The 27033-nt window shown below is 37.7% G+C and overlaps 1 protein-coding gene across 2 annotated transcripts in view; it reads right to left on the bottom strand.

The window, feature by feature from the left end:
* LOC136846710 (uncharacterized) overlaps positions 1-27033 on the bottom strand; it is a 71735-nt gene that overhangs the window by 24888 nt on the left and 19814 nt on the right. For both annotated transcript variants that reach the window (XM_067117819.1, XM_067117818.1), the window contains exons 2-15: positions 18273-18336; positions 16930-17018; positions 16135-16200; positions 15414-15638; positions 14526-14614; positions 12183-12302; positions 11125-11251; positions 9846-10036; positions 8766-8990; positions 7181-7333; positions 5479-5641; positions 4856-5061; positions 2306-2426; positions 610-740 (exon numbers count right to left, since the gene is read on the bottom strand). In XM_067117819.1, coding sequence (XP_066973920.1) covers positions 610-740; positions 2306-2426; positions 4856-5061; positions 5479-5641; positions 7181-7333; positions 8766-8990; positions 9846-10036; positions 11125-11251; positions 12183-12302; positions 14526-14570 — 1482 coding nt within the window. In that variant the 5' untranslated portion in view covers positions 14571-14614; positions 15414-15638; positions 16135-16200; positions 16930-17018; positions 18273-18336. The remainder of the gene's footprint in view (positions 1-609; positions 741-2305; positions 2427-4855; positions 5062-5478; positions 5642-7180; positions 7334-8765; positions 8991-9845; positions 10037-11124; positions 11252-12182; positions 12303-14525; positions 14615-15413; positions 15639-16134; positions 16201-16929; positions 17019-18272; positions 18337-27033) is intronic.

The following is a 27033-nucleotide window of genomic DNA, read 5'->3' as shown; positions in this document are numbered from 1 at the left end:
CATTATTCTTCCCTTTCGACAATCAAAGGCCCTCCTAATTAAACTGCGCCTCCTCATCTTACGCTCTTTATTAATATTATACTTTTGTTATTATTACTATTACAAAACAATTCTTTCAGTTTTCTTCTGAAGATGGAAAGAGAAACCCACAAGATTCTTGTGTATAACTTGTTTACTGGTAAATATTTACATGTTACTTTGATGTCGAGCACTTTCAGGTCCTAACTGTGACCCTTTTTCAAGAGATGAGGTCAGGCTGGGCCTTGAACCAACCTGACCTCATCTCTTGAAAAAGGGTCACAGTTAGGACCTGAAAGTGCTCGAGATCAAAGTAATATGTAAATATTTACCAGTAAACAAGTTATACACACGAATCTTGTGGGTTTCTCTTTCCATTATTACTATTATTCAGAAGATGAAATCTACTCATATGGAGGAAGCCCACAAAAAGGAAACGCGTGAAAGGAACCTGAATTTTCATCTTTTTTTTATTTATCTTTTCCTAAGTTTTCTTCTGATTTGAATAGACAGAAGTAAAAATAACAGCAAACCCCCCAACCAAAAAAAAAAAAAAAAATCAGCCACTTGAAACAATGAGGTGAAACTTACTGCTCCGGTGGAGTTGATGTTAACCTGGAAAGTTGCCGAGCCCGTCCCACTGTACACAACAATATTGGTCAGATCTGGAATGTAGGCGATGTTCTTGCCCACGGCGCCGTAGTTTACACCACACACGTAATCTGAAGAAAGCAAAGGTTACAAGCAAAGAGAGAAATTTGAACGCATGATCTAGGATCTCGAAGTTTCGTAAGAATGGAGGAAATCATTGCAAAATATGAGAGTTAAAGACCATTATCATTAATCCGATTCCATTCAGGATACGCATCACTCTTCAACACTGTCTTCTCTCTATCTCGCTCCATCGCATTAAATTGGTAGGACTATCGAAATCAAATTACGCATAAAGCCTTATAAACTAGGTGCTTACTCAAACAGCCAGTATCAAAAAGTTGTAGATGGTATACATAGACCTAAAAAAGCTTGTGACAGAATCGATGGAGAAGTAGTGGGGACGGTGTGGAGAACGTGCTTTTCAAAAGACAAGCTACCAAGAGCGAAAGAAAGGATTTTTTTTCTTTAAAGGAAGTAAATTCGTGTGTCAGAATGTGTACGTAGGAGAGGGAGTGAGAGCGGTTCTGAGGCCAGAGCGTGATGTCTCCATGGCTTATCAATATCTTTATGAATGGAGCTATGAATTGAATCGAATATAGAATTTAGGCCAAAGGCCAAGCACTGGGACCCATGAGGCCATTCAGCGCTGAAACATAAATTGACAGTAAGAGGTTTGAAAGGTGCAACAGGAGGAAAACCTCGCAGTTGCACTACGAATCAATTGTTAGGAAAGGGTGGAAAGTAAGGCGGAGGAAAGAGAATACGAAAGGAGGTACGGTAAAAGGAATAAAAGGGGTTGCAGCTAGGGGCCGAAGGGGGAATGGAGCTATGAGAGAAGTCAGAGTATACTAAATATCAGCGCTAAGTTGTGAAAGATGATGAGTCCTAAATGGAAGGCAAAATGGTTGAAGTCTGCAGATGCCACACAGCTGACTGAGGATAGTGAAGAGAAACGCCAGAAACTAGTAAAAAGAGCTTGGGAAATGTTCAGTTGCAGAAGGAGGAAGCTGGCAGTCAATGTCAGCAAGATCAGGGTTATATGGCATGAATGAAAATCAGAGAAATGACCAATAAATGGAAGTGGATAACTTGTAAATGAAATTGGGGGTAAATGTAACAGATTTTGGCAAGAGAAGGGGCAAGTTGCTGAAGAGGTGAGGCAAGAAAGGTAATAATGTCCTGAAATGGAAAACTGCAGTATCTGCAAAATTTTAGATATTGAGCTATGCCACCCATTGGGCATGTGAAACACAAAATACACAAGTTACTGCAGTTTCAGAATGATTCTTCAATGCTTTCCACGAGTATTTAGGGCGTCCCATTTGCAGTATCTGCAAAATCAGGAGTAAGGCAAGGGAAGACTGCAGTATCTACCATTTTTCTGTTTTGTACTTTTGCTGATGCTGCAGTCTTCCATTTTAGGGCAGAACAGGGTCGAGGGCCAATTTTGGAATGGTTGAAGGGACCGTTGAACCAGCTCTCCTTTATGGTATTGAATTGTGAATGCTGAATGCAAAGAATGAAACATGTTGAGTCTGCTGACATCAACTTTTGCACAGAAGGTGTGGGGTAACAAATGTGCGAAATGTGGAAAACGAACACAGAACTTACAGTGCTAGATAAAGGAACTTACTAGCAGCGTCACCAGGAATGGAACAGTCCACCAGGGAATTAGCGCCATCTGGTATCGTGAGTTTGGCCCCGTACGTCACCGTTCCTCCCGGCGCGACTAGCGTGGAGCTGACAGGCTCTAACTTTATGGATGATAAGAGAGTGGACCCCTGTCAGTCTTTGCCTAAAGCTGAATTCACTCAGTGTCGTTATATTCACTAGCGGATCCGGGGGCGGGAGGAGGGGAACTGGGCACGTACCGCCCACATGAAGACTAGCGACAAAATAATAATATTGAAAAATTAAGTATACCTTAGTTTTACCAGACCACTGAACTGATTAACACCTCTCCTAGGGCTGGCCCGAAGTATTAGACTTATTTTACGTGGCTAAGAACCAATTGGTTACTTAGCAACGGGACCTACAGCTTATTGTGGAATCCGAACCACATTATAGCGAGAAATGAATTTCTATCACCAGAAATAAATTCTTCTAACTCTTCATCAGCCGGCCGGGGTAATTGAACTCCGGCCCATCGACTGACAGTCCGAAGCTCTTATATACTGAAGATTTTGATAATAATAAGATAAGTGAAATATAAAAATGGGAAAAATAAAAAAATATATTTTAGAAATAATAAAATTGAGAGACAGAGAATATATATATATATATATATATATATATATATATATATATATATATATATATATATATATATATATATATATATATATATATATATATATATATATATATATATATATATATATATATATATATATATATATATATATATATATATATATATATATATATATATATATATATATATATATATATATGAAAATTGGTGCCCACCCCACGAAATTTTTCTGGATCCGCTAGTGGTTATATCTTATTTGAAATTATTAAGAATGATGAATTTTCTCCTTAATCGAAGTCAATTATTATTTAATACTTTTAACAGCAGGTACTGACTTTAAATTTCAGTTTGGCTTATTCCTCTAGAAGTCAGAACATAGAATTTGCCTGGGGAAAACGTCGTAAAATTTATAAGTCTCTCCTGGAAACCCAGACTTCACCCGAAGGAACGAATGACAGACTGTGGGGGGGAAATATACTGTAATAATTTAATTTCCGAAAGGAGAATACTCATAAACTCCTCTATACAGCAATGTTCATTTTCCATATGAATGACGATTGATAACTGAATATAACACTATTAATATATTTTTTTTTAGAGCTAGTGAATTTTGAAGAAGAAAAATGTGTCGAATTCGAAACAGTACAATGTAATGATATCCTGTTTTTGTAAAATTTTACTGTTTTGAAATAAAGGGAAATTACAGAAATAAGATTTCATTAACAAAAGCTTCCCTCGTTCCCAAATTTCTTCGCTTCTTCTTCGACTAGGCATCAGATTTGCTTGCAATTAACAGTTGTCAATTTGTAATAATAAAATCCGAGTGGATCTTGTTTGTCCTGCCCCCTGGCGACAGCAGGGGGAGACATGACACAACCACCCACCCCAGCAAACCGGTTTGTCCGCCCCGGGGCGGAGTAGGTAGGGGATCGGAAGGGTAGGGGAGACAGCAGCGCCAGGTTCCAGCGCGCGTACCCCGCGCCGACAAACTCGGTTGTAATAACATTCCAAAAAAGTTTCCTTTGAAGCAATTTGGATCGAGGATCCAAGCAATTTGGATCGAGGATCCAAATTTTTGGTGATGTTGCTTAGCCAAGGACTTCGAAACCTGGTCCGCACCAACAGTCAGTCACAGTTCCCCGACGAGAACTCAGCTCAAAATTTAGCACATCATTGTTTCTGCTATCTAATTCTACCGTAGAGACTTATTCGAAACCGTTCGTCAAGTCACAAAGGAAATGCTCGGGATTAAAAACGTAAAACCAGTGTGTAATGACTGTCCTAGGGCCACTGGTATGATGTAACCGCCTTTATAACACTATTTCTTGAGTGACAGTGTACTGGGTCGTTCCAGTATAATGCTTTAACCTCCCGATACCTATAGGCCTACCCAGGACCCATTACGTCATAAATTTTCTTTTAATGGTAGTCTACCAGTAACCTCATTATTTATAAGTGTCAGTTATTTTTGTTTAAAAAATACAGCCTCATATGTCACAATTTTAAGTTAATTTTTCTATCGACAGCGAGGGTAAGAACGCTATATTTCTAATGTTTGAAACAATATCTTGAAGTGAACTGTGATGAACATTACTCAGAATACCTCAGACAAGCAATAAATGAAAAAGAAATATGTCCTCAAGTAACCTATGTATATTTACGACAGAACTAAATATTTAACTGTTCTTTACAACGTGTCAATCACGGGCCATGGCTCACTTTGCGCGGTCGACCCGAGTGATTCCTCATTAATCCCTTGTCTGTCCCCGACTATCTGTCGGCCTAAGAAACAGGAGGTCAACGCCTGCCCTATGAGCCTACAGAGGCCCAGGAGGACTTTAACTAGCCGACCTGACTTAGTGGGTCCTGGGCCTACTATAACTTAGATTTCTTTAGTATGCAAGAACCGTAGTATTGAAAGTAACTTACCACAAAGGCGGTCGGAGGTGTCGAGGTGGGAGCAGCAACGCCAGCTGTGACGGTGAGGTTGATGGAAGCCGTCCAGATGTTGGTGGTGTCTATGATCATTCCAGCCGCCACGGATATTATTTCTCCCGGAATGGCGTCCACTACGAAGATGCTGAACGCATAGGACACTTTGAATATGGTGTTGACAGTGGCATCGGCAAGATTCCCTGTAAAGAGGAATCCTGAGTCAGTGCTGAATCGGTGCAGATTATCCAGTTCATCATGGACTATAGTACTAGCTTAGTGATTTCCTGACCAAAAACGAGTGTGTTTTTATTCTTAGAGAAAACATTTTCATTTAGTCGCCGTCTCCGTCATGCATTAAGGTATATCACTTAGACTACGACGCAGTTTACTGACGGACACTCCAGAAATGATCATTTCTTCTCCTGCTGGGATAAAACAGTCCTCCATCTTACTTTCCACCCTCTCCTGACAGCTGATTCGCAGTGCAACTGCGAGGTGTTCCCCCCGTTACACACCTTTCGGACCTTTCACTGCCAATTTCCGCTTCAGCTCTGAATGCCTTCACAGGTCCCCAGTGCTTGGCCTAAATTTCTATACATATCCAATCACTGACTCACCGTAATCGAGGTTCTTCGACATAAGGGGGCTTATTATCAATGCCTGGTGATTGGTCCGACCCGTGGCGCTCTTTTTATACGTCACCGTCGTAGACTCGTCCACAGTGCAAGACCAGGTCGAGCCTTTGCTAGTCATCGCTGCGTGTGATACGGTGAACTTGTCCTGGTAGGAGGAGAAGGAGAAGGGATGCAAGGTTTTATGCCACGTTTTTCACGAGATGCCTTTGTTATCGGATTGAGGAAGGGAGAGGGAGAGAATGTTAAATAATAATAATAATAATAATAATAATAATAATAATAATAAGTTCATCATCATGGGCCTTTGTATCTTAATAGCGGATGCTTGGTTTATGATAATAATAATAATAATAATAATAATAATAATAATAATAATAATAATAATAATAATAATAATAATATTTCATCATCACGGTTGTTTTACATCTTATATAATGGCGGTTGGTTGGTTCACAATAATAATAATAATAATAATAATAATAATAATAATAATAATAATAATAATAATAATAATAATATGTTCAACAGAGTGGTTGGCTTTATATCTTACATAATGGCGGTTGGTTGGTTCAGAATATCAGATTAAAGCGGCCTTATGCCAACAGGGGGCCTTGCCTACTGGCTAGCCCGTAAGTGAAACTTCCCTGAACTATCCTGATATACGAACATTTTACAAGACAATTTCCTGATCTTCAGTTCTATATAACAGATTCTGAAGGATGATTCACAAAATCAGTGGAATGCCTTCGAATTTCAAATAGCAGAGTGCCAATAATATCTTCAAAAGCTGACCAAACAAATAACTGTAATTTCACTGGCTTTTATTTTCTGGTCTGCAAATATTCGGCCTCACCTCCTTGGGTAATTTTATAGCATGATGGCATCAATAACCTAGGTGTCGTGACGCCAGTTTTAGTAGCCATAAATCAATCAGTCAATCATTTATGACATGATCTGTCAGTGTTTATATCTTTTTTATTTCAGGATTCGGAAGTATTTTTCTAATATTTCGAAAAAATATTTCAGTGCTTTAATATTTTTCTAATATTTTGAAAAAATATTTCTAGACTAATATTTTTCGAATATTTTGAAAAAAAAATTCAAGACTTTAATATTTTTTCAAATATTTTGAAAAAATATTTCTAGAATTTAATATTTTTCGAATATTTTGAAAAAATATTTCTAGAATTTAATATTTTTCAAATATTTTGAAAAAAAAAAAAATATTTCAAGACTATAACAATCGGCTCCAGGAAAACAGAATATAGTCACAACTTGCAGAAACATCTTGGGTTTTGAAAGAGAACAATTACTTTTTAAAAATTTCCCAAGAATCAAAAAGTATTCAAAGATGAAACTAATACTCGCATAAAAAATTCTAAAAGAATTCGGGAAAATGAAGGCATATATCTACTATTTGTCGAAATATATATAATATATATATATGTATATATATATGTGTGTGTATATACATATATATATACATATATGTGTACATATGTATATGTATATATATATATATATATATATATATATATATATATATATATATATATATATATATATATATATATATATATATATATATATATATATATATATATATATATACAGTATATATATATATACAGGATGGAGGAAAGAGAATCGCCGAGTTGGCAAAAACTGTAAAACAGTTCCTTACGTGCACTGTATTTCCGGTGAACGCCTCAAAGGAGACCGTTGCGAACGGATTAGCAATAAAAGCGTCCACGACGAAGGTAGCGCCGGACCACTGCGCTATCGTCCCAGCGGTTCCCTCCTTGGTCAATGTGATGGCTGTGTCATAGGTGACGGCCTGTAGAGTAAAACGACCGAATACAGGAATTATTAGTAAATAATGTATAAACACGCAGGATGTCGATTGTTGTTGATGAAGCGAGCTTCTAAGTGAGAGGCTGGCTTCATGCCAATTGCTTATGCTGTCAGAACGTGTGCAGGAATTAGCATTTTGCGAAAAGAGATCGTTTTCAGTCAGTTAGTAAACACAGAACCTGTTTCGCGTAAATGGCAGACAACTCATACAAACAGAACTCGTTTCCAGAAGATGACACACAGTCAATACGAACAGAACTCGTTTCCAGAAGGTGACACACAGTTAAAACATACAGAACTCGTTTCCCATACGTGACAGACAGTTAACACAAACAGAACTCGTTTCCAGAAGGTGACACACAGTTAAAACATACAGAACTCGCTTCCCATACATGACAGACAGTTAACACAAACAGAACTCGTTTCCAGAAGGTGACACACAGTTAATACGAACAGAACTCGTTTCCAGAAGGTGACACACAATTAAAACATACAGAACTCGTTTCCCACACATGACAGACAGTCAACACAAACAGAACTCGTTTCCAGACTGTGACACACAGTTAATACGAACAGAACTCGTTTCCAGAAGGTGACAAACAGTTAAAACATACAGAACTCGTTTCTCATACATGACAGACAGTTAACACAAACAGAACTCGTTTCCAGGAGGTGACACACAGTTAAAACATACAGAACTCGTTTCCCATACATGACAGACAGTTAACACAAACAGAACTCGTTTCCCATATATGACAGACAATTAATACATACAGGACTCTTTTCCAGGAGGTGACACAGTTAATACGAACAGAACTCGTTTCCAGAAGGTGACACACAGTTAAAACATACGTAACTCGTTTCCCATACATGACAGACAGTTAACACAAACAGAACTCGTTTCCCATATATGACAGACAATTAATACATACAGGACTCGTTTCCAGAAGGTGACACAGTTAAAACATACAGAACTCGTTTCCCATACATGACAGGCATTTAACACAAACAGAACTCGTTTCCCATACATGACAGACAGTTAATGCGAACAGAACTCGTTTCCAGAAGGCGACACACAGTTAAAACATACAGAACTCGTTTCCCATACGTGGCAGACAATTAATACATACAGAACTCGTTTCCAGAAGGTGACACACAGTTAAAACATACAGAACTCGTTTCCAGAAGGTGGCACACAGTTAAAACATACAGAACTGGTTTCCCATACATGACAGACAATTAATACATACAGAACTCGTTTCCAGAAGGTGACACACAGTTAAAACATACAGAACTCGTTTCCCATACATGACAGACAGTTAACACAAACGGAACCCGTTTCCCGCAGACGGCAGGCGGTTGGAGCGCCAACAGAGCGCAACTGCAAAAGAAACTGAAATGAAATTCACACTCACAGGATTCATGTTCACTGGATGCGAAGCTTGGCTGACCCACACGTAGTTCTCCTGGTCGTACTCAGCCCCCGCCGTGACCGTCACCGTGTCGTTCAGGTAGGCAGGATTCTTTATGACGACTGCGACGAACGTGATGATGATCTCACTGTCGGCCGTGTTCGTCGTTCCGTCCCCAACGGTGTCCGAATTCTTCACCTTGCCGAAGTCAAAGACGGCGCGGTCGTACTGAAAAGCACAAACAAACACACACATTATATATAAGTATATATATATATATATATATATATATATATATATATATATATATATATATATATATATATATATATATATATATATCTATATATACAATCATGAAGCTACAAACGTCGCTTAATATCAAATTCACGCTACCTCGGGAATATCTCCGATGGAGAATCATCACCGAAGGGGAATTTCATAAGTTTGCCCCGGCAGTACCAATCCATTTATCACTTATAAAATTCCCTTCGGTGATAATTCTCCATCGGAGATGTTCCTGAGGTAGCGTGAATTTGATATTAAGCGACATTTGTACCTTCATGGTTGTATATAAATCACGGTGTGATAAAAAATTTCATATCTATATATATATATATATATATATATATATATATATATATATATATATATATATATATATATGCAATCGATGATTCAATGCATTGCTTTAGAATTGTTTTATCACTCATTAGAGCCAGTCAAGTCTAGTATCTTCGGAATGGTTTCATTCAGGGGTGTACACTTGCTCTTAAGAAGTGTACACCCCTGAACTAAACGATTCTGAAGGTTTTTGATGTCTTTAAAAAGACATTAAAAATACTTAGAATAAATTCTCAGAATTGACATCTTTAAAGAGGCATTAAAAATGCTTAGAACACGTTCTCAGAAGTTGTTATATTTAAGACATTAAAAATTTTTAGAATACATTCTCAGAAGTTAGATAGATAGATAGATGATAATACTATGAAGAACTGGAGAGAGAGAGAGAGAGAGAGAGAGAGAGAGAGAGAGAGAGAGAGAGAGAGAGAGAGAGAGAGAGAGAAATAATTATATACGTACGAAAGTTCCGAATTTGGCGTTTTTCACGTTATTTACAGCACTGTTCAAATTAGCCACGTTCAAAGCAGCGCCGCTGGAGTCTGATATCTTAGATCCAACCGAAACCAATGTGGGCACGCACAGGGCAAACGGGGTCTCTCCACTGACGGCGTCCATGACGAAAATTTCAACGACGAGGTCCATGGCAGTGGCTGTAAGGGGGAAATTCATCGGTGAAAAACTTGCAGAAAGTTTCAGTGATAATGCTTATGTTAGCTGCCAGATAAAATCAATGACTGTCGTGTACCTCTGGAGGCAAAAGCTACATGACACTTCTTGCAGGCAGTGGACTGTAATTTCTGTCGCGTACCTCTGGGGGTAAAAGGTACATGACAGTTCTTGCAGGCAGTGGACTGTAATTTCTGTCGTGTACCTCTCGAGGTAAAAGATACATGACAGTTTTGGCAGACAGTGGACTGTAATTTCTGTCGTGTACCTCTAGAGGCAAAAAGTACATGACAGTTCTTGCAGGCAGTGGACTGTAATTTCTGTCGTGTACCTCTGGAGGTAAAATGTACATGACAGTTCTTGCAGGCAGTGGACTGTAATTTCAATTAAAAAAGGAACAGCTGACGCAACTACGGGGTAAAATTAAAGGCAACTTCAATTATAAGGTCTCTGGCAGTAACTAAAAAAAAAAAAGGGCATCCTGAACAAGAGAAAATATACCAAAACAAAAACAATAAAAAAAAGACCAAAGCCATTCTGTATTTAAAAGGTAGGAACACAGACTACAAGAACAGAAAACGTTGTAAAACCCTTTCATAAGACTGAAAAATCTTCGTGACTTGAAGAATTTAACAAGGAAAAACACAGTGGCTTTTTTTTTGTAGGGTGGGTGGGTAGCATCCCAATAAAACGCTTCGTCAGATGGGTTAACGTGGTAAATTGGTAGTATTATTTTTCTGTGGGGATGGGGTTCCTCTAATAGAAAAGCTTCATAAAAATGGAAAATTTGGAGACTCGTTTTATTTCCATTGGGGGAGGGTTTATTTTACCTGAACATGAACAGTACTTGCAAAGCATGGGCGAGACGATACACTCAAACACTCATCGGACTTTCAAAGCGTGGGCAAGACGATACACCTAAACACAAACTAGACTTACACAGCGTCGGGAAGACGACACACCTAAGGACAGATCAGACTTACACAGAACGGTGCTTGGCGATACACCCAAATAAAGATCGGCCTTACAAAGCGTGGGCAAGACGAGACGCCCAAACACAAACCGGACTTACACAGGGTGGGCAAGATGATTTTCAGTTCGTACTCGATGCTGTTTCCAGGCTGAAGAGTGGCCGGGGGGGTCGTCTTTTCCGTCAGTGTCAGCTTGGAGGCTCCCTTGTCGTTGTCAGCGCCTGCAGACTTTTAATTCAGACCAAGGATTAGCATCTGAGTTTGTGGAAGTTCAGGAGAAATAAAAACAAAAACTTAAGGAATTTAAATTAATGTACATACCTTGGAATTTACAGACTATTCAGGCCAAGGATTAGGATCTGAGTTTGTGGAAGTTTTGAAGAAATGGAAATAAAAACTTAAGGAATTTAAATAATTCCAAATACCTTGGAGTTTACAGGCTATTCAGGCCAAGGATTAGCATCTGAGTTGTGGAAGTTTTGAAGATGTAAGTACTTCTGGATCGCGTGAATTTTTCGAGAAATAAAAACTTAGGGAACTGAAATTATTCTAAATAACTTGAAATTTTGAGAACTGGTGAAATGTCTGAATAACAAAGGATCTCGGAATTTGTTAAATGTTGTGTTCTCTTAAGTATTTTCTTATGTAAAAAGTTATTAATTTTATGTAATCCTAAACTGGAAACTTGTGAATTTTCTAGGTGTTTTAAAGAATATTTAAATCTCGTGGATTTCTGACGAACTGGAAAATCACAAATTTCATGAAATTTATCGACGAAAAACATAATGTTCGCGGTATTTTTACATTATAACGTATGGGTGTCAACGGCATTTGTTTTAAAGAACTAAACAATTCATTTTTTTAAATGATAATATATGAAATCTCTTACTTTTTCAAAGCCTGAACACTTATAAATCTCATCACTCCTCTCTCTCTCTCTCTCTCTCTCTCTCTCTCTCTCTCTCTCTCTCTCTCTCTCTCTCTCTCTCTCTCTCTCTCTCTCTCTCTCTTTCTGGACTTGCTAATCTTTTCTTCCTATTGAGCGCCTTCTCTGACTTATTGAAGAACAAAATACTTATAAATCTCTCTCTCTTTCTCTCTCTCTCTCTCTCTCTCTCTCTCTCTCTCTCTCTCTCTCTCTCTCTCTCTCTGGGCTTACCAATCTCTTCTTCCTAATGAGAGTCTTCATTGTTCCTTCGGGTGCTCCCCCGTCCAAATCATCACCAAGAGGGTCCTCAATCAAATCTTGGTTTCGTGCAGGTAAGTTTCCGGTAAGACTCTGTACAGAGAAAAAAAGGGAAAGCTCAAGAACATACTTCCATGTTGCATTGTCAAGATTATGATGAAAATATCTGAATAACTGAAGGCTGATGTTTCTCATTTGGTCCAGATAAGTCAAATGATTCTTAACAGGAAGATACTTTCACTCAGCATTGTCAAGGATAAGATGAAAATATCTGAATAACTGAAGGCTGATGTTTCTCATTTGGTCCAGATAAGTCAAATGATTCTTAACAGGAAGATACTTTCACTCAGCATTGTCAAGGATAAGATGAAAATATCTGAATAACTGAAGGCTGATGTTTTTCATTTGGTCCAGATAAGTCAAATCATTCTTAACAGGAAGATACTTTCACTCAGCATTGTCAAGGATAAGATGAAAATATCTGAATAACTGAAGGCTGACGTTTCTCATTTGGTCGAGATAAGTCAAATGATTCTTAACAGGAAGATACTTTCACTCAGCATTGTCAAGGATAAGATGAAAATATCTGAATAACTGAAGGCTGGTGTTTCTCATTTGGTCCAGATAAGTCAAATGATTCTTAACAGGAAGATACTTTCACTCAGCATTGTCAAGGATAAGATGAAAATATCTGAATAACTGAAGGCTGACGTTTCTCATTTGGTCGAGATAAGTCAAATGATTCTTAATAGGAAGATATTTTCACTCTGCATTGTCAAGCTTATGATAAAAATATTTGAATAACTGAAGGCGGATGTTTCTCATTTGGTAGAGATAAGACAAATGATTCTTAATAGGAAGCTATTTTCACTCTGCATTGTCAAGTTTATGATGAAAATATCTGAGTAAGTGAAGGCGATTTTTTCATTTGGTAGAGATAAGACAAATGATTCTCAATAGAAAGTTATTTTCACTCTGCATTGTCAAGATTATGATGAAAATATCTGAACAGCTGACGACAGCTGTTTCTCATTTGGTCAAGATAAGACAAATGGTTCTTAATACGAAGATATTTTCAACGCATTGTCAAGATTGTGATGAAAATATATGAGTGTTTGAATAGAGAGAAGTCAAGCTGTTCTTAACAGGAAGCTATTTTCACTCTGCATTGTCAAGATTGTGATGAAAATATCTGAATGTTTGAATAACTGAAGACAGCTGTCCTTCATTTGGGATACATAAGACAATCGATTCTCAACACGAAGACATCTAAATCTTACGTTGTTCGATTATGATTTAATTTTTGAAAAGCGGAAGGCAACTGGTTATAATGAGGAAGATAATCAAATACTGAATTACCCGGATTATGATTTAAGATTTGACAAAAGGAAGATAACTGATTATTATTAGTAAGATAATACTGAATTACCCGGATTATGATTTAATATTTGAAAAATTCGGGGACTACCGGTTAACTTTTGGAAGGAATCTAAGTATTGCCATTTCATTATTATAATTAGTATTTAGGCCACGGGAAAATTATAAAAAAATTATACGAAAAAAATGGTAATGAAAGTCACTGATACATGAAAAAAACAATGCAAGTCTGAAAAGCACAAGAAAAATGGCGACGAATTTAAAAAAAAAAAAAAGCGACGAAAGTCATTTAACTAAGACATCGTAACAAAAGTCTGCAAAAAAAGAAAAACGAATAAAAAACTGATAAAGTTGCCTACAAAAAGACAACGAGAGTAAACGAAACAAGAAACTGGTAACAAAAGTCCTCAAACAAAAGTAAACACCAAAAGAAGGACAATAAAAGTCAACTTTACAAGAAACTGGTAACAGAGGTCTTCGAAGCAAGATGAATCTAAAAAAAAAAAAAGAATGAAAGTCAGCCACGCAAGAAGAACGCTAAAAAAAAAAAATTCTGCAGAAAAAGATAATGGGAACAAAAGTCAACGAAACAGGAAAAACAGCAATAATAGAAGTTTGTGAAACAATAAATTCATAATGGAATGGGATATCATATTTCGGCTAAAGGCCAAGCGATGGGACACATGAGGTCACTAAGCGCTGAAAACGAAACTGAGAGTAGAGATTGCAAAGACGCAACAGATAGAAAACCTCGCAGCTGCGCAGTGGAACAAGCGTTAGGGGACGGTGCGAAGTCAGATGTAAGAAGGAGAATATGAACGGAGGTGCATTAAAAGGAGTGAAAGTGGTTGCAGCTAGGGGCCGGAGGGACGCTGCAAAGAACTGACCCCCTACGGTGAAGAAGTTCACAATGAAAGTCAACGTGGGACAAGACCTTACCCCCTTCTTCAGAAGTTCGTCCATGGAATCTGTTGTGTGAACCATTATTGTCAGCTTCAGAACATCCTTGGTCGATGGGTCGTGTGGACCTGCAGTCACAGAAGGAAGTCGTGTTTTAGTCAAGCAATAAAATTCATGTGTTTTTTACAACAACAACAATAATAACAATAATAGTGCTGATTGCAGTTTTAGGAGTACTAGCTTTTTGTAGGGCTCAGTTGTGGTGGGGGGGGGGTAATATGAGGGCCAGAACCCCCTGTCAGAAAAGGATCCTTAAGTTAGGTTTGGGCTAGGTTAGGACAAACTATAAAACATAAGATTAATTCTAAGGTATAACCACCCAAAAGCTATTTGCCGATACTAATTATGGCAACAGCAATAACAGATTGGGAAACTACGATTGCCCAAGACAACATAGACAGACAGCACGCCAAATCAATATTTCTTGTCAATCACGTGAACCCAACTGCAGCTGCAAAGAACTACACACTTAAAAAAACCGCAAGTTGAAAAGCAAATATGTTCAGAAGCACAAACGGTTTCGGAGCTTCTGAATACATTTCTGCCTTAAAATAGAAAACAGCAGTATCTGCAGAATTTTCGAAAGTGAGATCTGCCACCTATTGGGCTCGTGAAACGCTAATACACAAGTTACTGCAGTTTCAGAATGATTCTTCAATGCTTTGTTTAGGGGGGGGGTCGTCCCATGTGCAGTATCTGCATAATCAGTAGTAAGGCAAGGGAAAACTGCAGTGTCTACCATTTTTCTCAGTATTGTATTTCTGCAGTTACTGCAGTCTTCCATTTTAGGGCAGATTTGTTCTTTAGTTTTTTTTTTTTTTTAAGTTTCGAAGGTCGATATTGATCATTTATAAACAACACACTCACTCGATGCCGTGATCAACAGCTGGTGGTAGCTGCCTTCTTCCAGGACAATGCTGTTCTTGACGTACACATGCCCGGACGACGGGTCGATCTCGAAGAGAAGCGACGTCGAATTCCAGCTGTCCAGGAGGCTGTAGGTGATCTGGGCGCAGGGGCATTGCACATCGAAGTCGAGGGGGCATGTCAGTCCGCGGTCATCGTCTTCGGCGTGGGCCTTGTACACGGGTTCTGGAGTGCAGAAAATGAGTTACAGAGATTCTCATTACAAGTTAACTAAACGACACAGTCTTATTTCCAGACATTCACAGGGCTCTCCCAAAGGATTTTTTCTTTGAAAGGTGAAAACTGGAGCGAGGAGAATCGAAGGTTCTAGGCGGCTCAGTAGGAAGGGACACCATGAACCCTTTGCAGTGTGCCTCCTGGGGCACACTGTAAGTGATCCTCTGTGGTGACAATCATGGAGGAAAAACAATATCGTTTGTAAATGGCGTCTTAAGCGGAGTTCGATTAGAAAGAAAACTCATTCAAGTATTAGTTTCCAATGCCTTTCAAGTGTTTGATGTACAAGTCATTTCTAGTTTTATCCTAATTTTATAAGCTTGATATAGATAAAAATAGAAAAAATCATGAAATGCACGCACGTTCAAGGATTCGTCAGCCAAAGAGATCAAAGGAAAAAAGAAAAATCAGCAAATTCTCACCTGATCCTCGATGAGGTACTCACCTGGTGATCCGACGGTGTAAAGGACAGTGTCCTCACGGATCGGAAATCTAGGCCTATATAGATCATCTGCAATAAAATAAGATAAAGTATAGTAAATTAAGATCCAATGAACATGTAGATTATAAGCACCAAGAGAGTACTACATGCCTTTGCCAGCAGGGGAGTGCATTTAATTGACTTCTGATTATTTACCTGAACAAATAATCAAAGTACAAATGTACAAGATTCTAAACCAGCATCACTTTGGTAGGTGAAGTTATATGATCTCTTCTATTAGTTAAAATATATTCCATACTTAAACACTAGTTGAACGCCTAGATCTCTGAAATGTAATAGAGTAATGGCTGGAAACTGGCCATGTTTTTTTCTTTTTTGGTGGGAGGTGGGGGAGAATGGTCTCAGGCATGCTTACAATAGTTTCAAATCTATTACAGCGTCTCAGTTCTTGTAAGAACTCTGCTTTCATTATTATTCTAAACTGAATCTTCTAACGGAGCTACTCACCTATATAAGGGTTTCGCTGAGAAAGTCACTTAGCTAAATTGGTTGTCATCACCATCTTCATCATTTCATCATTTTCAATCTAACCCTAACATCTTCCACTCCTGCATCACTCAGCTCTTCCTATCTTCTCTCGTACATATTTATCAAAGCCTCAAAACAATCACTCCGTCGACCCACAGCTGCACTCACTCCAGGCAGCGTTTCCCCATCTCATCTTTTACTATGAGATCCATTTGCTCAGTAACCCTCCTCTCTGCACCCTGCAGCTCTTGTTCACCAAATGCTACTTACCATAGTCCGAGCACGAGTTTCCCTTGTAGCAAAAATCACACTGGCACTGTCCGAGAACATTGCAATAGCCGTGATCACATTCGGTTTTCCTGTGGGGAAAAAAAAAATTATATGCAATGGTTTAATAATGAGAGAGACATGATAACCAGGATAATGATATTAATAGTGATGGCCATATCATGGTCATGCTCTCTCTCTCTCTCTCTCTCTCTTTCTCTCTATGGTCCCTTTTCTACCAGGTATAAATGTATTTGTAATAGCCATAATGACCTATTGAAGAAGTGACCTATATATATATATATATATATATATATATATATATATATATATATATATTATATATATATATATTTATATATATATATACATATTTAATATACATATATGTATATGTATGCACACACATATCTACTTATATATATACACACAAATATATATATATATATATATATATATATATATATATATATATATATATATATATATATATATATAGATATAATTAAGAAGTAATAAAGAGTTATACACTATGCTACAATGGCGAGGATGGGTCCATATCACCTCTAGGACATATACGCAAGATAAAGTGGTATGGCAGAGGATTGGAGTCCTGGCCTCATCTTATCCTATTGTGCCATAGTTCAAACCCTACCACAAAAAGAAGGATTTCTTCATTAAGGTTCCAGAATGATCGAATTTCCTGGGTACCTAATATGTAAATGTATGTGCATGTACCAAATGCGTGTTCGTTTGAGTGAACATATTACACTATGTATGTTACAGGCAGATAGCGAAACCAGGCATTTCGCGAACTGCCTGAAATTTCAGATAGCGAAATGCACTTAGGGACATTTGGTCCTTCCCCAAAGGGCTAGTACTAAACACGGCAAAACAGTGAATCACCTACACTGTTTCGCCGTGTTTAGTATAGCCACTGGGGGTCAAATGTATTTCGCCGTGTTTAATGGGGGATCAAATGTCCTTAAGAGTATTTCGCTACTTCAGGCAGATAGCGAAATGCACTTAGGTCATTTGATCCCCCCCCACAAGGGGCTAGTACTAAAAACGGCGAAACGGTGACTCACCTTTACTGTTTCGCTGTTTAGTACTAGCCCCTGGGGGCGTCAAATGTATTCCACCGTCTTTAGTACTAGCCCCTGGGAGTTCAAATGCCCCCAAGAGTACTTCGCTTTCTGCCTGATATTTCAGGCAGTTCGCGAAATGCCTGGTTTCGCTATGTGCCCGTAACATATACACTGTATTAGTGTTACGTGTGCATGTCAAGAGGCTACACAAATACACGGACTGAACGAAATGAAGTCGTTGTCTCAGACTTCTCTTACTCTTCGCAGTTTGGTCCTTCGCAGTCGGGGAGAATGTAGGTGCAGGTTAGGGCGTCCGACAACTCTGGAAAGCAAAAGGAGAATTCTGGGTTAGTTTCTTCTTAATAACACAATCATCTTAAAAAGATGTTCGAGTCCCCCACCAACACCCACTGGGTGGATCCTGATCCTCACACACAAACACACACACGCACACACATACATACACACATATATTATATATATATATATATATATATATATATATATATATATATATATATATATATATATATACATATATATTTATATTGTAAATATATACACACATATACTGTATATATTACGCATGTGTATATGTATATATTTATATAATACATACACACATATATACGTATATATATACAGTATATATATATATATATACTATATATATATACTGTATATATATATATATATATATATATATATATATATATATATATATATATATATATATATATATATATAGTGTGTGTGTGTGCGTGTGTATCTATTGCCAAACTCCTAATTTTAACAGATTACCGTGTCAAGATAAACCCCCGCCCCCCAAAAAAATATATAGCTCCAATAAACCGGAGAACAGAAACCCTTCCCAGCCAGCAATTTATTGATCAACGTAAGAATGATACAGACATAAGTGACGTCACACTACCGTAATTATGGCGGATATATCTTCGTGTATAATTCAACGCCCACAGTTAGAAAAAGAATAATGAGGGATTTGCCTTAGCTGCGGAGCAGTAGTGACTTGGATTAGGAGAACTTATGCGTGAATGACGGATGGACTGTAACTGAATTTACACGTAGCTAAGAAATGGTTATGGGTTTTATAAAACGGCTCACAGATATAAAATACATACATATATATTATGTATATATATACATATATATATGCGTGTGCGTGTGTGTTTATGAGTAGATAGATTATATATATATATATATATATATATATATATATATATATATATATATTATATGTCACCCTCAAAGGACAGCCATGCTGTTGAAAATAAAAATATATATATATATATATATATATATATATATATATATATATATATATATATATATATATAGAGAGAGAGAGAGAGAGAGAGAGAGAGAGAGAGAGAGAGAGAGAGAGAGAGAGAGAGAGAAGACTGGTGCATAACGTGAATTGTCCTTGATTGCAATAACGATCCAACACTCGCTCCCCTGACATTCCACATTAACCTAACAAGTAGCCTGCACTAGCTCCAAGTACCACACTCAGTAAATGTGTATATTAAGGCTGAAACTGTCTATCGACCCAAAATACAATTAATGTACGATTCGACAGGTATCGTGGCATGAGCCATGGGCTTTCGCTGTAACCACCAACTGGCAACTGCTAGCAACGTCTCTACGCTATGACCAGCAACTGGCAGCTGCTAGCATCGTCTCTACGCTATAACCAGTAACTGGCAACTGCTAGCAACGTCTCTATGCTATGACCAGCAACTGGTAACTGCTAGCAACGTCTCTACGCTATAACCAGCAACTGGCAACTGCTAGCAACGTCTCTAAATCGCTAACAGGTAACTCGAGTATTCTCCATCCTTGAGGAACCCCTCAATCGCTTAATATCACTAACCAGCAACTCTCCATCGCCCTCATAATCAGTAGCTGGTAACCGCAATAGCAGACGATAACGTGGGAGTCTTATCAATATTGCTGGGACATACGACTCATGTTTTAGGTTAATAATTAACTAAAAATTACGACGAATGTTGTCACGGCACTCAGCAGTATGTCATACGTAAGCGGCAATAATTATCCGCACGAATATCTGTAACATTCCCCAAGCACTGTACTTCCTCAAGTCTGCCCCAGGTATTTTGACTTTAGATTTCATTTTTTTTTATTACTCAAACTTACACTTATATTCTATTTTTACGATGTCTTTGTTTCTCAGCTCCCCTCGAAAGAGAAACGCAATCTATAAACTTCTGTATAATGAGTAAGTTTCATTTAACTTAAAATGAGAAACACAAATCTATAAAAAATTTATATACTAATGTGTAATGGGAAAGTTTCATCCAACTTAGAATGAGACACACAAATCTATAAATTCATGTATGATGAGTCAGCATAATCGAGGGGTTCGATCCCTGAGCGAGCCGGAGTACTGAGTCGCGTTGCTTTAAACTCCTCTGTTGACCTAATTAAGTAAATATGTACCTGGGAGTCAGCTAAAAGCAATGGGTTGCAACCAAGATGGAGTGGGCTACAACCTATGCCAAAGAACGTACTGTAGCGTGCATACACACACACACACATGCAGACACATATATACATGTATGTATCTCTCTCAATATATATATATACATATATTTGTGTATAAATATATATATATATATATATATATATATATATATATATATATATATATATATATATATATATAGCAAAATAAACTCTCTGTCTCTATATCCCGGAATAAATAAAAACAAAATAAATTCTGTCTCTGCGTCCCGGAAGAAAAATCATCCGCCCGACAAACTTCCTCAGTGCCCCACTGACACAAAGAACACTTGAATGAACGAGAATGAAACGACTTTTGCGTTATAATGTTTCTTCGCAAAGCTAATCTAAGTAGTCATTACCCTGACTGGGTGCCTGAATGCCTTCTTAAATATAAAAGCTAATTCCATCCGAATCGGTGCAGGAACTGACTGTACACGCAACTTGGTGTATATGAGAGAGAGAGAGAGAGAGAGAGAGAGAGAGAGAGAGAGTGTGTGTGTGTGTGTGTGTGTGTGTGTGTGAATGCATGGAACAATGGGGACAATGGTCCCAGGACCACAAGGGGTCTGGGGACCACAAGTTGAGTCACTGAATGGACTCATTCTTGATAATGCAAGCAAGCATTTGTCATCAAAACCGGAATAAAAAAAGTCACAAACCAAACCAGCCACTTTGAAAAGATATTTTTCCTTTTTTTTTCTTGGTGCTTAAATTTACCTAGCGAAAAAAAAACTGAAATATTAGCTTATGAAAAACAAAAAACAGATAAACCTAATAATAAAGTTCAAAAGATTATAAACGTAATAATAATCAAAATAATAATGAAAAATATGAACGACAATAAGGCCCCTGGCTTGCCAAACAAGCTGTTGAAGAACATGACACCAGTACGTCAAAAATAAATTAATAAGCTGCGAGAATGATAATTCTCTGCATTGCGTGAGAAGGATATTGCCCCAATTCATTTGCCCAAATTAATAACGATTTTCGTTTTTAATGCCTTCACAGAGAGAGAGAGAGAGAGAGAGAGAGAGAGAGGTCCCCAGAGCAGAAATTTTGATAAATAATTTTGGCTATTAACAAGATAGAGAGAGAGAGCTGAGAGAGCATTGAGAGCTGAGAGAGAGAGATTAGAAATTTTGATAAATAAATTGGCTTTCTGATATTTTTAGCTCCATGAGTAATTCCTTCTATCTGTTTCCATGCCTGATGAGAGAGCGTTCACTTCTCTTTTCAAGAGATAGAGAGAGAGAGAGAGTCCTTAAGAGAAACTCTCTTTCTATTTTTTGATTAAATTCAATTGGCGTTTTATTAACATAAAGAGCTTTTCTTGAGAGATTTTTGCTTTGCATTTTGCCAAGAGATTGATTTGATCATTGAAATTTTTCAGCATCACAAAGGTCTTTAACCTTATTTGGTTATTAGGTCCTTAATGCATATAGAGAGAGAGAGAGAGAGAGAGAGAGAGAGAGAGAGAGAGAGAGAGAGAGAGAGAGAGAGAGAGAGAAATTTTAATAAATAATTGGCTATTAACAAAGAGAGAGAGAGAGAAAAAATTTGAGAGAGAGAGAGAGAGATAGAGAGAGAGAGAGAGAGAGAGAGAGAGAGAGAGAGAGAGAGAGAGAAATTTGATAAATAATTGGCTTTAACAAGAGACATTTTGATAAATAATTGGCTATTAACAAGAGAGAGAGAGAGAGAGAGAGAAAGACAGAGACAGAGAGACAGAGAATTTGATAAATAATTGGCATTTAACAAGAGACAGAGAGAGAGAGAGAGAGAGAGAGAGAGAGAGAGAGAGAGAGAGAAATTCTGAGAAATAAATTTTAATAAATAAAGATTTTGAGACGTACAAGAGAGAGAGAGAGAGAGAGAGAGAGAGAGAGAGAGAGAGAGAGAGAATACCGCAAATGGCAAGTGGGCCCTTGGTCATGCAATGACAAATGTAAATCACTGTGTCAGGCGAAGTCGACGATGGCTTACAAAGCCGCCGCACAGTCCTCGACATTAGCAAATTACAGCCAATGAATCAAGCGAATTCAAACTCTCCTAATAGTTCAAAGGTGCAGAGCAATTAGCTCAGAACTCTCCCGTCCTGGAGTGAACACTCACTCCAGGTAATGTTTGCTTTGGTTACCATGACTGCACAGGGGGGCCATTAAGTTAGCATGACTCCGAAAAGCAGTTGCCGCCAGTATAAAAACTAATTGAACCGCCAGCTTTCAACTGAAAGTGCCGGGAAGTCACTGAGGTACATTAGAAAACTAAACGAAGTTTAAACTTTCCGAGAATTGCTGGACGAATTTCTGGACGATAGTTGCAATAAAATCAATGCAGGACATTTATATATATATATATATATATATATATATATATATGCAATGAAATCAATATACGGATATATTATATATATATATATATATATATATATATATATATATATATATATATATTTATATATATATATATATATATATATATTATATATATATATATGTTGAAAGAAGATTGATATAGAGGGACAATCACAAGATGTTCACTAGCATTCCTCCATTATGTCAAGTTTTTTTGTTATATCTTACTCAAGCAACAAGCTTCACTTGACCTTGGTCCAAGTATGAATTTTCTCTCTCTATCGAGAAGACTGAGTTCTTCACAGAGACAAAATCTACACACAAAAACCAGACTCAGATCACGGACGGACACCACTAGAATTTGGGGAATGTGTAGATGTTGCATCATTATGCAGAACGGGAATAGACATTCTCTCTCAGTTGGCTGACTTAAAATGTACCGAAACATTACTGTAACTACCATATGAGTAAAACCAGTGGATCAGTAAAAAACTTGAAGAATTAAGTTCATCGAATACTATCCAGTGGCAGAATGATGTAAGCTACCCACTGGAATGAAACTTCTTTGTGGTCCTATCAAATAACTTTTTCACCTTCTCATCAAATTATTATTTATGAGTCTGTAGAGTTGTCCGCTAGCACTCTGCTAGGCCCGAGTTCTAGTCTCCGGCCAGCCAATGAAGAATTAGAGGAATGTATTTCTGGTGATAGAAATTCATTTCTCGGTATAATGTGGTTCGGATTCCACAATAAGCTGTAGGTCCCGTTGCTAGGAAACCAATTGGTTCTTAACCACGTAAAATAAGTCTAATCCTTCGGGCCAGCTTTAGGAGAGCTGTTACTCAGCTCAGTGGTCTGGTTAAACTAAGGTATACTTAACTTAACTTATTATGCTTTCAGTAGATGAAACCTATTCACATGGAACAAGCACACAGGGGCCATTGACTTGAAATGTAAGCTTCCAAAGAATGTTGGTTTCAACCTCCCACCGCAGACCCCACACTGCAGCAGTAACTGATCACGATACAGAGCCAGTGATTTTTTATTACCCTGGGGTATGCCACAACACTAGCCACTATACCAGTGGACCAGCTAAATGCCCCCAAACTAAACTGACGTTACTTAGGATTCCAATGCACTGTATCCAAATGCCGAGAAGAGCCTAGTGTAGGGTTGTGAACCCCTTGTGAGAGGAACTGCCTTCTGAACAGTGGATGAGCAAGTGGCAACCATGTCAGGTTAGTCTACTTGCTGTGGGCTGCTACCGCATTAGTAGTAAGAGGTACAATCTGTCTGCCCTAGGAAGTGCCAATGTTTTGGGGTTCAGTTACAACCCAAGGCAGTGCCTAGTGTAGGGTTGTGGACCCCTAAGGAAAGGAAATGCTACTAAAATAGCAGATGAGCCACTTCACATGAGAAGTGCCAAGATAACAATATTCTCGCTGCCCGTCATGGCGCGGAAGTCACCAATTGGCTGGGTGTATGGGGGGGATCACTTCCATACCCTGTACCCAAATTCAAAATAAATCTATGAATGTAAAGGGACGATGCATCTTGGGGTTCTGAACGTGTACAGTTGTGTTGCAGATGAGAAGTGTAAGTAGGGGGGATTAAAAATGCTGTTGGTGAGTCTTTTGCGTAGGTTGTGAAGCGGGTACTGCAGTGAAAGTCTTTTGCACAGGGATATCGATGACCACTATGTTGTTTTTCCTGTTAGGGAAACAGCATAATTTTGAAGAGAAAGGAAAAACAATATACATATATATCCAACTATCTAACTATAATATATGTATATATATATATATATATATATATATATATATATATATATATATATATATATATATATATATATATATATACATGTATAGATTTAGATAGATATAGATAGATAGATACATATATATCCAATTATCTCTAACTGTATATATATATAATATATATATAGATAGATAGATAGATAGATAGATAGATAGATAGATAGATAGATGGATAACACAAATACAGTAGTTTTTCTCAAAACATCTTAAAAATACCTAGGCATTCATTTCACAATTATTCCCCTTCTCATTCCCAAGCGTCTCCCACGCACCCCTCATGAAAATCCTCCATATTCTGTTTATAGAACACCACCCTCCAACCTAATCACCTCCCATTCAGATGGCCATTTGTCAGGGGGGGGGGAAGGTTGCCCCCCTTCTTGCCCGGGGCACTGATGTGTTTACTAGTTACCGAAGCTGGTCGTGAGGTGGCGGGCCAGCTTGCACGCGATCGCATGTTGCCGTGAATTTCATGAGAAACTGGCAAGAATTCTCTAACGTTTATGCATGCATGCTTGCATACACGCAGATTTGCACTCACATTAAGCATTAAGCAGTATCACATGCCAATGGGTGGCTCCAGAGAGTGACTGAGGGTGATCGCAACCACATTAAGCACTTAAAGTGCTGAATCGTTGATCAACCCTCAAGCAGAAAGCTTCCATATGCCTCAAAATTAGCCAAAAGTTTGCCAAGAACTTGTGGGTATTTTTGAACTGCTTAATGGACAGACAACTGTAGTTTTTTTTTCTTTTAATGGAAGGAGGATCCCATAACCATTGACTAAAATGTAAATAGTCTTACAAAAGGCAATGGGACTTTATGAATGTCTACAGGTTGTGCAACTTGAAGGTAACCTCATTTTGTCCATTAGGCAAAGCGTTGCTGCTGCATGCAATTTATTCTCATGTTCATGAACATACATATATACATACACATACACACATAAATATATACACACATACTGTACAGTATATATATATTATATATATATATATATATATATATATATATATATATATATATATATATATATATATATATATATATATATATACAGGTAACGCTTTAGAAATGCACATACGTAACTAACATTATGCCGCGTACGCATGTGTTCTCTGCGGTCTTTTCAGTTTATAGGTCATCAGAAAAAGACACTGCATGAAATCCTAGCCCAATAATTCCTCGAAAAAAAAGAAGAAATCCAGCTCTTAAAGTTACACGGTTTTTTCATCTTGTGAAATACACAAAACCAGCGAGTTATTTACAATTTAGAGAGCGTCTGTTATGGACGTGTTGTTCTGCAATCAACATCAGCTGTTGATGATAAACATGCAAATTTTACAGACGAATCCAGCAGCGTGGAGTTGACGAAATTGGGATGGAATCGACATGCAGAATATGTATGTATGCATGTATTTATCAAGATCAGTTACTACTGCAGTGTGGGGTCTGCGGTGGGAGGCTGAAACCAACATTCTTTGGAAGCTAGAATTTCGAGTCAGTGTGCTTGTTCCATGTGAATAGGTTCCATCTACTGAAATAATAATAATAAAAATAATAATAATAATAATAATAATAATATATGTATATATGTAGGTAATAATAATAATAATAATAATAATAATAATAAAAATAATAATAATAATAATAATGTATGTATGTATATATGCATGAATGTATGATGCAGCTAACGTCCGCTTGGGCAGAATGGCGGGGAGGGAGGTCAACTAAACCATAAATGCTCAAATTATTCTAATTAGGGCGAAAACAGGTCATCATCTATCGCGTGTCCTTAACAGATTAGACTCCGCAGTGAACTATAAATCTAGAATCCTTTTAGTAATGTCAGTCCCTTCCCTTTTTCTAAATCAGTTATAGAGTTTATTTTTCTATGAGCATAGGCCGATGGAATGTGAGGCAAAACTTTGCCCAGGCTTGAAGAGAGGTGGCAAAAAAAAAAAAAAAAGTGAGGAAAGGTACCAACAGAAATAGAATACATTAGGGAGGAAATATACCAAGAATTAAATTTATAGAGTTGAGCAGAGTATAGAATTTAGGTCAAAGGCCAAGCACTGGGACCTATGAGGTCATTCAGCGCTGAAACGGAAATTGACAGTAAAAGGTTTGAAAGGCGTAACAGGAGGTAAACATCGCAGTTGCACTATGAATCAGCTGTCAGGAGAGGCTGGAAAGTAAGATGGGAGAGAGAATATGAAAGGAGGTACAGTAAAAGGAACGAAAGGTGTTGCAGGTAGGGGCCGAAGGCACGCTGCAAAGAACCTTAAGCAATGCCTACAG

Source organism: Macrobrachium rosenbergii, chromosome 15 (genome assembly GCF_040412425.1).
Source record: "Macrobrachium rosenbergii isolate ZJJX-2024 chromosome 15, ASM4041242v1, whole genome shotgun sequence".
Classification (NCBI taxonomy): Eukaryota; Metazoa; Arthropoda; class Malacostraca; order Decapoda; family Palaemonidae; genus Macrobrachium; species Macrobrachium rosenbergii.
This window is presented reverse-complemented; position numbering and strand designations above follow the sequence as displayed.